This window comes from Pezoporus flaviventris, unplaced genomic scaffold, assembly GCF_033815535.1.
Source record: "Pezoporus flaviventris isolate CSIRO_AGI_PZ_B2104156 unplaced genomic scaffold, CSIRO_AGI_Pfla_v1 ptg000002l, whole genome shotgun sequence".
In the NCBI taxonomy this organism is placed as follows: Eukaryota; Metazoa; Chordata; class Aves; order Psittaciformes; family Psittacidae; genus Pezoporus; species Pezoporus flaviventris.
Genome location: NW_026892550.1, coordinates 21,828,714 through 21,840,726, shown reverse-complemented (window position 1 = coordinate 21,840,726; position 12,013 = coordinate 21,828,714). Strand labels below are relative to the sequence as shown.

The following is a 12,013-nucleotide window of genomic DNA, read 5'->3' as shown; positions in this document are numbered from 1 at the left end:
TTAGCTGACAGTCTAAATATTCAATTAGACTATCACAGACAGTGCATTACTACCACAGTGCCCAAAGCATGTGCATGGAGTCTCTAGGATAAATATAGGCATTTTTGAAGATGGGGTATAATCACATTACTAGTAAAATACCAAAAACAAGACTAGTAAAGATACAGGTAATGATGGGACAAAGTTGATTAAAGGCCAGGTACAACTTCGGGCCATCTCTGTAGGGTCCCATCACAGCCAGCTGGGTCTGGGTCTTCTCTGGGAGACAGCTGAGAGCAGAAGCTGTTCCTACTGCATAGAAATTACCCCAGAGGAGCCCTTCTCTCTGCTGAGCACATTATACCCATAACACCAGCCACAAGAGTTGCATTGGTATAAATAAGCAGTTAATGCATGGCCAGAAACATCAAAAGCAAAACTTGTGTAGGCTTACTGTGTGCTTCCAAGGCCAAACTCTTCTGTTTTTCTAAGCGAGGTCACTAAGACTCAGATCAAACTCAGATCAAATTCAGCAGCAGCATTTCTGAGCACATGCCTCCCAGACTCAGCCTGGGCCATTAGTGCTGTTGCTCTCTGTTATTTACCATCCTTTTCTATGTTGTTATCATAAGCAGGCAGCATACGAGGCAGAGGGCGAGGTGCAGCTGGGAATAGAGCTCCTGGCCCCAGGGGCTCCTACCTGGGGGGATACTCCGCTGGCCGTGGCATCTACAGCAGGTACCACGAAGGCAAAGGAAAACAGCAAGAGAAAGGATACGAGCTGGCACCCAGCTTGGAGTTACCTGCAGTCAATCCGGTGGCCATCAAGCCTGGTGCAGGTTAGTATGTGCAATGAGGGGAGGAAAGCAGAAGTTGTGGGTAAGACCCCACTCCAAGCCTTGTGCCAGGCATATGGGGACCCCTCCAGGGACAGCCCATGGCTGCAGCAGTGCGGACAGCCCCTGAGCCACAACTCAGTGTTCCCCTGTGGTAGATGCTTCCTGGCCCTCACTGGGCTTTCTGAAACAAGAGGCACACAGTGGGACAGGGGACATGGACATCCAGGAGCTCTTCAGACCAAAGGAAAAATGACTGAAGCTGTGCCCACCACTCCTGTCCCTTTTGCACCTCCTTAGGAGGAAGCTGATGTTTTTCTCTGTCTGGTCATGTACATTAGAGCATGGTGACTAAGAACAATCTTCCTCCCTTTTAATTTCTTCAAAACTAATTTCATCCTGGGAGAGTACCACCCCAAATTTCCAGCCAGGCCAGAGGTCTCTCCTGCTGAATTCCTATTTCTTTGGTACTACAAGGTTGGGAAGAGGACCAGGGGCTTCTCCATTGCAGGAAAGTCCGCAGCTGAGGCAAGCTTCTCCAACACCGTCAGTGGCATGGGGAAGGAGCAATGCAGGGAGTCCTCAGGATTCAGTTTGCAGCAATGCAGCACCTACAAGAGGGCTCTCAGCTCTGCTGGGCTACAGGGAGATAGCCCAAGGGCTGGGGCAGCAACCACCCCCTTCTGCCTTATCCTCAGCTGAGAAAACAGTCCTTGCCCTTCCCAGGTGAACAGGATGAAGGATGGAGCCCTCCAATTCCTCAAGATCCTAACTGGAGAGGTTTCTATTTGTAAAAGAAGCCTGAGGAAGAAGGTTCTTGCAGGTGAGGGGGACAAGCTGTCTTGCACAAGTCCTCAGGTCGTCTCCCCATTCCTCTCCCCAGGTAAATTGTAAGTGCAGGACCTAAGCAGTACTTAATAGAGCTGCAGTGGTTTCCCAAAACATGATCCATACTGTCAGTGGAAACTACAGCTTGCATCTAATGAAGGCTGTGAAGAGTTCTTCATAACAGCTGGATGAGACAATGGCAGAAGAGGTCTAGAGAAAAAGGCTAATGAGATTAGAGCCACTTCCAAAGAAAGATCAGGCTTCCTGAGAACACACTGCCCACTCACAATCAGAAAATATTACCACTATGTGTGTTTGTAAAGATACTTCAGGAATTCCAGGTATTACTAAAGGATGCTTGAAAAGTGGGCTTTGAAATACATGGCTATTAGTGGTGTCTGTAATTAATTCAACTGACAAAGAAAAGCCTGAAGCTCAAGCTCAGCTCTACATATTTCTACACATGTAGAGATGTACCAACTCTGCAAAGCTTCCTGCCACTTAGAGCAAATGGTTAAAACACTCCTGAGAATTCGCCCCAATAACCCAGCTGCCTGTTATTGTTTTTCTGTCAGAAGTTAACTGCAGAATGGAGCATGAGCTGTCTGCCTTTGCTTTGGTGAGAAATTATCCAGGTTATTTATATCTTTTATTTAACCAGAAATTATCTGGTTATTTAATCCAGGAATTATCCAGGTGAGAAATTATCACCAAGTTGTTATCCTGGTGATAGAACTAGTTTGAGCTGACCAGGTGGACTTGGTGTAGAAGGAGAATTGGAAAAGGTCATGCGTGAATGTCTCTGCTTGACAAAACAGTGGTAGTCCACTTGCAGTAAAAACATCTCTGCCTGAAAGATCAGATCCCTTGTTGCAGTCCCCAGGATAGAAACGACCATTCTGCTTGCTGGGACCTGTCTTTCTCACAGGCAGAACTGCACACATCTGCATTGTAAAGTTTCATCCCAGTGAAAGAAACCTGTGTGCATATTTGGCTTCATTTCTGACTTACTGGCTGCACCTCCCATAGATACCAGCATCACCTCTTAATCCACCATTGTCTCTGTTTTCCTTACTGCTGAAAGGCTCACAAGCTGAATGGTGAAGTGTGCATTATGAGGCAACGATGGAACAGTTGGGTTCATCATAGACAGTTTGGGTTGGAAGGGACGTTTAAAGATCATCTAGTCTAATCTTCCCATCATGGGCAAAGACATCTTTCACTAGACCAGGTTCCCCAGAGCCCCATCCAACCTGAACACTTCCAGGGATGGGGAATGCAGAAGATGGGATGCCTAGCTTCTCTGGGCAACCTGCTCCAGTGTCCCATCTCCCTCATCATAGAGTATTCCTTCATTATGCCCAATCTAAATATGCCTTCTTGCAGTTTAAAACCACTACCCTTTATCCTGTCCTAACAGGCCCTGATAACAAGTCCCTCCCCATCTTTCTCATAAACCCCATTTAGGTACTGAAAGGCCGCAATAAGGCCTTCCCAGAGCCTTCTCTTCTCCAGGCTGAACAAGCCCAACTCTCTCAGCCTTTCCTCACAGGAGAGGTGTTCCAGCCCTCTGATCATTTCAGTGGCCCTCCTCTGGACCCATTCTGACAGGTCCATGTCTTTCCTGCACTGAGGAATCCAGAGCTGGATGCAGTGCTCCAGGCGGTGTCTCATGAGAGTGGAGTAGAGAGGCAGGATCACCTCCTTCGACCTGCTGGTCACGCTCCTTCTGGTGCAGCCCAGGATACAGTTGGCTTTCTGGGCTGCGAGCGCACACTGCTGGCTCATGTCCAATTATTGTGATTATTTGAAATGTTCAACAAAGCACATTTCTTCCCTAAGCACTGCCATGAAGTTCAATCTTGAGCCATGTACAAACTCACCATCTCTGAACACTGTTATTCTGACCCAGGCTTTTTTTCCTTTGCCTGAAAGACCATAGGTCTAATTATTTTCCCTTGTCCAATTTTGGCATGAGGGAGAATTCCCTAAAGAGCAATTTCTTTTGTGTGTTTGTCATTAAACAGGCTGATCCTGTAGCATCCTGGGTGGGATAAAAAGTATTTGGCCAAGTTAGTCCTAGGGAATGCATAATAGTAAATCAGCTGATATTTCGCAGGGTCGATCAAAGGACAACATATAGACTGGACCAGTTGCTGTCTGCAGCATCTGCAGTACAAACTGCACTTTTTTTTCCGGAGCAGCTCTGCCTATGGCAGCTACATGTCCCTTGATCTCAACAGCCGGAGCAGGGACCCCACCAGGACAGTACATGCTCCCACCTGCCCCTCTGCTCTTGGCCAGGGGGGAGGACAGCAGTGGTTGTCAGAAAGGACTGTGTAAATCCAGGTCACAGTTCCTAGTCCCCGGTAGGACTCTGGCCCTGGTACACTGTGCCAGCCGCATGGGCAGAAGTGCTGGGCAGAGCAGGCAACATCGAGCCCATTGCTGTGCATCAGCCACAGAGCTCCCACCCATGCAGAGGGCAGAGGTGCTCCTGCAGTCCTGCCAGCACAGGGGCTACCTGCCCTGATGAGAGCAGCACAGGACCACTGCTGGAGGGCCGGTGCAGCCAGAAAGCAGGGCACTTGGAGGTGAGATCCTAGAAACCCTCTCCCAGCGTATCTGTCTGATGTGTTTCATCTCTCCTAGTGGCCATCCCTGCCATTGGTGCCCAGTACTCCATGTTTCAGGCCGCACCACCAGCGAAGATGATGGAAGATGGCAAAATCCACACTGTTGAGCACATCATCAACCCTATAGCTGTCCAGCAGGACCCGGCTAGTGCAGCAGCCGCAGCAGCAGCAGCAGCAGCAGCTGTAATACCGGCCGTCTCAACGCCTCCCCCCTTCCAGGTGAGTTCATCCCATCCTGCTTCCCATGCATCCTGCTCTGCATACCCAGGGTGGGGGAACAAACCTGAACTGCTCCCACTCAGGAGATATGTCAAGGATGTAACAGTGTGCAACGGCTCTGTTGCTCATCTGACATCTCCCTTTGGACAACCACTCTACCTCCTATGGGGGACCCAAATCTGGGAGGTAGGAAACAGCATCCCATGATGGAATAACTCTCACTCAACAGGGCATGAGCTGCCTACCCTCCTGTTATCACCTCCCCTTCTAGAGGGTTTGCAATTCAGGAGGTGCATATGGGCTATTGCAGCAATTTAAGCTCCTTTTTTGAGGTCTGACCTCAATACTTTCCCCCAGGGCCGCCCCATCACACCGGTGTATGCCATGGCTCCCAATGTACAGCGGATCCCCGCCGCTGGGATTTATGGGACAAGTTACGTGCCATTTGCAGCACCTGCTGCAGCAACAGCAACGATAGCCACGCTACAGAAGAACGCTGCTGCTGCCGCTGCCGCCGCTGCCTATGGTGGGTACGCTGGATACCTCCCCCCAGCATTCCCAGCTGCGACCATCCAGGTCCCCATCCACGATGTCTACCAGACGTACTGAGACTGACAGCAGAGGAGGGTGGTGGAGAAACACACACTGAAGGAACACTTTACTATTTATGAAGAAAGAACCTTCTGCGAAAGAGGAAACACTTGGGCTTGGTGAAACTGAATGCAGAAAGTGAAGAATGTCATAGAAAAATATGTTTGGAATGTTTTCTATGCTTGAAGTTTTCACTAACTTTTTTAGGCTATTTTTAAAGTTTAACACGCCTGTATTCATACATTTCTAAAGGACCTCAATGCATCCAGCCTGCCGCTGACATGCATTTAGAAGAGTCGTAGTGGGGTTGCATAGGGTCTTTTATTATTTTTTTTAGCAATTATATTTTCAATATATTTGTGGTATGAAGGTTATTTTTTAGTAACTTCTGCACTCCAGAGATGTCTATTTTGTAGTGCCTTTAATAATATATCAGCTATATATTAAAAAGCACACCTGAGCAGCTAGGGAAAGTTTTAACAATATATTTTGAAGACTATATTCAATATTTAAAGAATATGTACCTTAGATTTTTTTTGTAAGAAAAAACAACAAGTCTCTTATTTAAAAAGTTATACTGGAAAGTGCAATTTGAAAAATGTACAAGACCTCCGCATTTTTGTGCTGGCATTAACACAAACTGCTTGCTCTTACTTCAAATCAGAAGTAACTAATATTGCCCATTTGAGAGAAAGAGGTAAAAAAAAAGCCTCCTCATGCAAACCTCTTCACAGTGTGATTTACAGGCTTGTGCTAAGTAAAGGAAAGGCTCTGAGCTTTCCTTAACAACTGGATTTTCTATTTATTGAAGCTACTCGTGGTTGGCGCACATGCAGAAACAAGCAGCCACTATTTCATGCGAGGTGTCTTGACTTAGGTCTTCATCCAGTATAAAGCTTAGGCTGTCTTTCAATGCTTTATTTTATTCTTTGAAGTATATGTTGTAGTGACTGAGAATGTATGCTGCTGTTGCCAAGAGGATGTACAGCATTACTTGCCCATCGCTCCATTGTGTTCCATGAGAAATTCCAGAGGTACTAGGGGTGGTAGTGATACTGGAATTAGTGAAACAGGGCTAGCCTCCCTCCCAGCCTCCCTTCCATGCTATATTCCTCTTCTCCACAACTGGAGTTGTACCTGCACATCAGGGGTGGGAGCAATTAGACCTGATGATTTCAAAACATAGAGCTTGTAAATATCTTTTAATATACATTTTTAAAGTCATTTTATGTTGCAAATTTACATGGTATGTGGTTTGCCACAAAACAAAAGCCTTTTATTGCGATGTTATAAAAAAGTTTGGTTTATTAAGAAGTAAATATATTATTGCAGTGTTTTGTGGCCTGTTTAAAGGCTTTTATTTAGTAGTGCAGTGAATGTAGAATATAGTAAAATGGTAAAGAAATATCTTGCCCATTGTATGAAGTGCATCAGCCCTGCAGACACAGCTCTGGTGACACAAGGTGTGAAGCAGGGAGTGAGTAAACAATGTTCCTTTACCTTTTGTGGTGTAAGTACCAACCCAAGGGGGTTTGTATTTGGGTATATTTTGACAACTGAACCACTTCCAGACCACGTCCAGCTCAGTTAAGTGACCTTTTAACACACTTTTCTTCCTTGCCTCAAAATGGAGCGGTTGTTTTCTAGGTGCTCTTGCTCAGCCAAGCTGAGTTCTCCTCAATCCTGTTGACCCGTTAGTGAAAGCACTGTGAGGTTAACCATTAGGTTGGACTCTGCCCCTCCGCACCCCTTCCCAGGAGAATTTATTGTCTGTCCCTGTATTTCTGAAAGCACACCCATACCTTAGCCCTGAGGCCCTGCCTCTTAGAAGGGCAAGAGGAGGTGATTTGGGTAAAGCCCCAAGGGGGAAACCCCCAGCAGGGAGGTTGGTTCTGCCTCCTCCGGCCCTCTGACTAAAGCCATGGGTCCATGGGGTCTGTACAAACACCCAGTGGGTTGGGAAAAGGCAATCTAGTGGTTTGGGTGTCTGCCAGCCCCTTTCCAGCCCCATGCTACTGCTGACCCAGAGAGGGGGGATTAAGGGTGATGGCTTCCTTCCCACTCACTCATCCAACTTCCTGCTGGCAGGATGAGGGACCTGCTGCTCGCAGAGGCGTCAGAGAGAGAAACTAGCCAACGAGGGCAAACCCTGAGGTGCCCCATGCCACAAGGTGCTGCCTGTGCCAAGGCAGAAGCAGGCAGGGCCCAGGAACACAGGCAGCCAGGTCACACTGAACCTCCCACCTGTGCCTTTTACTCTTGCTTCTAAACCATTTCATGTACATTACTACTGAGGTAAGTCTGGTAACTTGAAATGTGAACATCTTTAGGTTAAGAACAAACTATTCAAAGAAAAAAAACATAAAAAAAAACATAACTAGTGTGCCTTACTCTCAAAAGAGCTGATATTTTAGGTGTTTTATTGTATCTCTGTTCTCTGTACTGTCAGAAGCCTCTGAGTTTATTTAGTTCTTGCTCCATTTACGGTACGTTTCTAGAATGTAGTGAATAAAGCAGTCTTTAAAAATGGAGACTTTTATTTCATTGCAACTCCCTGCTGGCAAGTTAAGCCACTCTACCAAGGCTGTGCTCCCCTCCAAGCTGGGAAAAAGGTGTTTGGGGCAAGAGGGGACGCGGGGCACCACAGCCAGCATCCCCACTGGCTCCTGCAGAGAGGGGAGATGCACAAGAAACACTGTTCCACTGGCTCCCCCATCCCACGACCTGCAGAGGACGGTGACCTTCCCAGCAGGCATACTGGACATCTCACCATTCTTTCAGCAGCCTCTGATCAGTTCAATTCTCTTTTCACATCCAGTCAGTGCCTGGATGTGGATGGTGCTGAAGCTGGCATTCCTCTGTGCTATCCACCCACACAGTGCATAAAACCCTTGTAGCTCTGCTGTATGTCCTTGCTGCAGGACAGAAGGACTGGCATGTTGTTTTCATCTCAGTTTGCTCCACCCTTCAAGCATACAGAAAGCTAAGTGCATCTCTTGGCAGTAGCTGCAGTCCTCCAGAACCCTGGCTGTCTGTTTCCTAGGAGTAAATCCACCCAGAGAAAATCTGCTGCGAATAGCAAGTCTGGAGAGAAGAGCAGTGTGAGGAAGCACAGGTAAACTGAGGCAGAGCAGAGAGATCAGGCAGGTGCTGGCCACCGATGCAGGGACTAGCACTAGTGAATATCCAAAGAGAAGGAGATCAGTGCAAATATTGTATGAGCTTCTACATCCCTTATAAGAAAGTGTCTGCAACTTCCTACGTCTAGTATAATTTCTCATGTTGCGATTAGGACCACGGACTTTATGCCAACAGGGCTTGGGTTTCCCAAAGGACTCTAATCATGAGAGATTTCCCTAGCCCTTTTTTTTAGTGCAACAGAATGGAAAGAAAATACATTTTCAATTGTTTTTTGGTAGGAATTGCGGGTAGGGATAGAGAATAATTTTACCTGTTTTCCCTGTATAAACATTGCAGGTTTGCTTTAGGAGTCTGCGTGTCCCAAAAATCATCTCCACTACCAGGCCAATCTGTCTTATTCAGGGAATGGATCACCAACATGACGCCAAAAACAGCCTTGAAAGAGATGTAACCCCATTAGGACTTCACCTGTCAAATAAATCATCAAGTCGCACAAGAAGACTAACTCCCCTGCAATTCATTGCTGACCTTTCCACTCACTTGAGGTCTGCCTGTGTCCACTTGGATGAGACAGAAACCATCAGCAAACCATGGCTCTTTACAGGTGTTCAGACATGAGACATGCCATTCACAAAAACAGCATTTTCCGTTTGAGGTGAAGAACTGTGGCACACTGAAACTGTTTCTGGCTCTTTCCTCTTTCCCTTTATCCCAGCTACCCAAGATTAAAATGAAGCCATGCAGCTTTTTCTAGACACTTTACAAGATAATTCCTCTATTTTCCTAGATGGCTGGTTTCTGACTTCAGTTGTGTAAGAAAGATCTTAATTAATGATTAACCCATCATAAGGTAGAAATATGCAAGTCATTCTCAGGATATTAACATAAACAATGCCAGAGAAACGCAATTGTGCTTTCAAGATGACCTTGCTGCCTTGGGAATGTCAGGAGCTCTGCTGAGGCCTTGGGCACTGTGACAACTCAAAACGCTGCCAAGTCAATCCCATTCCCTTTCTGAAAGTCTTTCATGATGATCATGAGGAGCAGACATGCATTTCCCTGGCTGTTATGGACCTAAATCTCTAAAAATCAGCTTTAACTTTCTTCAGGAAACACCACCCATTAACACAACTATGATACAGCTACTATATAAACAGATTAACAAGAAATTCAAGTGGATTATCACCACTCTGATATTGTGTCACCTCATTTATATAACCACTAATGCTCAAAGTATATGCAAATGCATATTTGATATATCTGAAGAGTTATATGCGATACCCCATGTACTTCTCTGGGGCTGGTGTTACACCCCTAATGTCTCTCCTCTGGTTGGGCCCTGAGCACCTACTGAGCTCTTTGCTCCCTGCACGCCTATCAGCCACAAAACTGGCACATCATGCTGACCTGTAAAATAAATAAATCCCAGATCTGCCTTGTAACAAGAGAAACTACCTCTACTCTGCATCTGAAAGTGAGCAAAGGCAGGTTTTATGCTCCAGTGTGTCAATTAAATGATTAATCACACTTGACTGAGTTTCAGGGCCAGGTCCTGCCTGGCAACAAAATGGTCGGAGGGGTGTTGCAGGGAGAAGCTGCAAGTGAGGGAATAAATAAAGGCAGTTTTGTGACATCAAGTCCTTCCCTCCTGACACAAAGGCAGGCTGTGCCATGCAATGATGATTGTTCAAGATGCTAAACAGCAAAGAGACCATGGAAATATTTACAAGTTTGGTACTGTAGAAGTATTTCCATACCAAGTATTTCCTGTCAAGCTGATGAATTGGGTCAGATATTTTTTTCATCCAGCCAGAAGACCAGGACTGGGGTTCCCTGGTTTCCTAATCAAAGAGGACAGAAGCTCTGCCTCACATTGCTTGCTTGGGCAAAACTGTAGATCTTGCACGTGGGAGGTGAGAAGTCAAGGACCAAGTCTTCACCAGAAAACTGCATGGGGAAAAACGTTCTGGTGTGCTCACATTTGCCCCAGACATCCGTGTCTGCCCAGCATGGTGACAGATGTCACCATCTTAAACAGGCTAGGAGGGTCGATGCTCTGCCCCAGTGACAGGCCCTGAGGCTTTGCCTCCATCTGCCCAGGGCTCCCCATAACCACCTTTCCCTAAGGCATTTGGAGAGGCAAGACCACAAACTAGGGCTGTGGATTTGTGCCCACCCTGTGCAGGTCTGTTCTGCACTTCTGTGTGCAGTGAGTTTGCAGGGTGCTCGTCACGCTGAAGGAAGCTGTATTGCTTTTCATTGTCTGCTTGCCCATAATTGTACTTTTACTTTGAAGCAAGGTATGGTTTTGTTTATTGTTCATTACACACTGAAGCAAGGTATGGTTTTGTTTATTGTTCATTACACACACGTGTAATTTTTGCCAGCCAGGTTGCATTTTGAGCCTGGCCTTGTGCATTTTTACAGCGTCACCGAAGCTCAGTGTTAGCCTGTGACATGTGCATTGGTGGGAAGCAGGAAGCCACAGGTAAACCAGAAAATCTTCCTGAAGCATGAAAACACCCCTCTCCAAACAGCCTACACAAGCCACAGGACTGACCTCAAGCTAACCAGCAGAGAGAGAGATTCATCTAAATCGGGCAGAGGTAAACCAGCCTACACTTAGAGGAGTTCCTTTGTTCCACAGCTTTGAAGCAATAACTACAAAGAGCAATTCTCACTCCTGAAACAAACCTGTAGGATATGGATCAGGGTTTCTCGCAGTCACTCAACAGAGCATGTAATGACAAGGGACTACTTATTAAACTTGTTATTCATGCCCTGGCTCTACAAGGGGCATCCATAGTTTCTCTAGTCTTTGACTTTTCAGCTGCTATACCTCACAGGAAAGTCCATGTGGATAAGCTAAGGATTCCCTCAAGGCTTGGCTTTGCTCCAGGCAGACAGATCATTTGGCTCACCAGCCTTTGTGCAGGATGCAGAGGGGCTCATCCTAGTCAGCATCTGCAAGCTGGCATCCAAGCAGCACGGTGGAAGGCTCTTGTTGTCCTGCAGTCCTCCAAACAGCAATGGTGCAGCCGCCAAGAGCTTGGCAGAGCACTCAGGAGGGCCCTGGCAGGCAGAATGTTGGGGAGCACCAGCACCTTATCAATGTTCAGGTCACCGAGGATATATCCAAGCAAGAAAATGCTGGGTAAGTTCTTGCTACCACCCAAAACATTGCAGTACACTCTTTCAAAAGAAAGACTGTGCATCCACTGTGGAGTGCTACTGTCTGAGAGGGCTGTGGCACACACCATGCTCCTTGCAGACCCACCAGCTCCTGTGATGTGCTGACAATGCTTTTGGATACCCCCTGACCCCACAGTGCTGCATCAGGCCCTGGAGCACACCCAAGGTTCTCAAGTTACAGATGAGCCCCAGGAAGCATGAGGTGAAGTACATCAGGCTTGGCATGAATGTCAAAAATGAGAGGTGGGGAAGGGCACTATGTCTGACTCAGACTTTCAGCCTGAGTCATGGGGGGTTTGATGATTTATTGGTGGAGATGTACCTGGAGAAAGCACTGCAGGCATCATCCATACAGACTGGGAAATGGCAATGATGGGGTGGCATCCTGAGGCCCTGGCCTGTCAGAAATCTGGTCAGAGAGAACAGGCATCAGCCTGTGGCAAGGAAGAAGAGATTGGTTTGTGTCCCTGATTTGGACACGCACACACTGGCAACAACGACTTCAGCTGAGCAAGGTGTCAGCATGCCTTCAGCATTCACAAGCACTGCCACCGTCCAGAAGCTATGGAAAAGAACTCACTAGCTGCCAGG

The 12,013-nt window shown here is 46.9% G+C and overlaps 1 protein-coding gene across 6 annotated transcripts in view; it reads left to right on the top strand.

Moving 5' to 3' along the window:
• The window catches only part of RBM47 (RNA binding motif protein 47), an 80,398-nt gene extending 72,778 nt beyond the window's left edge, over positions 1-7,620 (top strand). For 5 of the 6 annotated variants that reach the window (XM_061471400.1, XM_061471422.1, XM_061471418.1 and 2 more), the window contains 3 exons: positions 612-818; positions 4,296-4,498; positions 4,856-7,620. In XM_061471400.1, the coding sequence (XP_061327384.1) occupies positions 612-818; positions 4,296-4,498; positions 4,856-5,107 (662 nt within the window). In that variant the 3' untranslated portion in view covers positions 5,108-7,620. The remainder of the gene's footprint in view (positions 1-611; positions 819-4,295; positions 4,499-4,855) is intronic. The other variant, XM_061471409.1, reaches the window with a different exon arrangement.
• Positions 7,621-12,013: the final 4,393 nt, after the last annotated feature.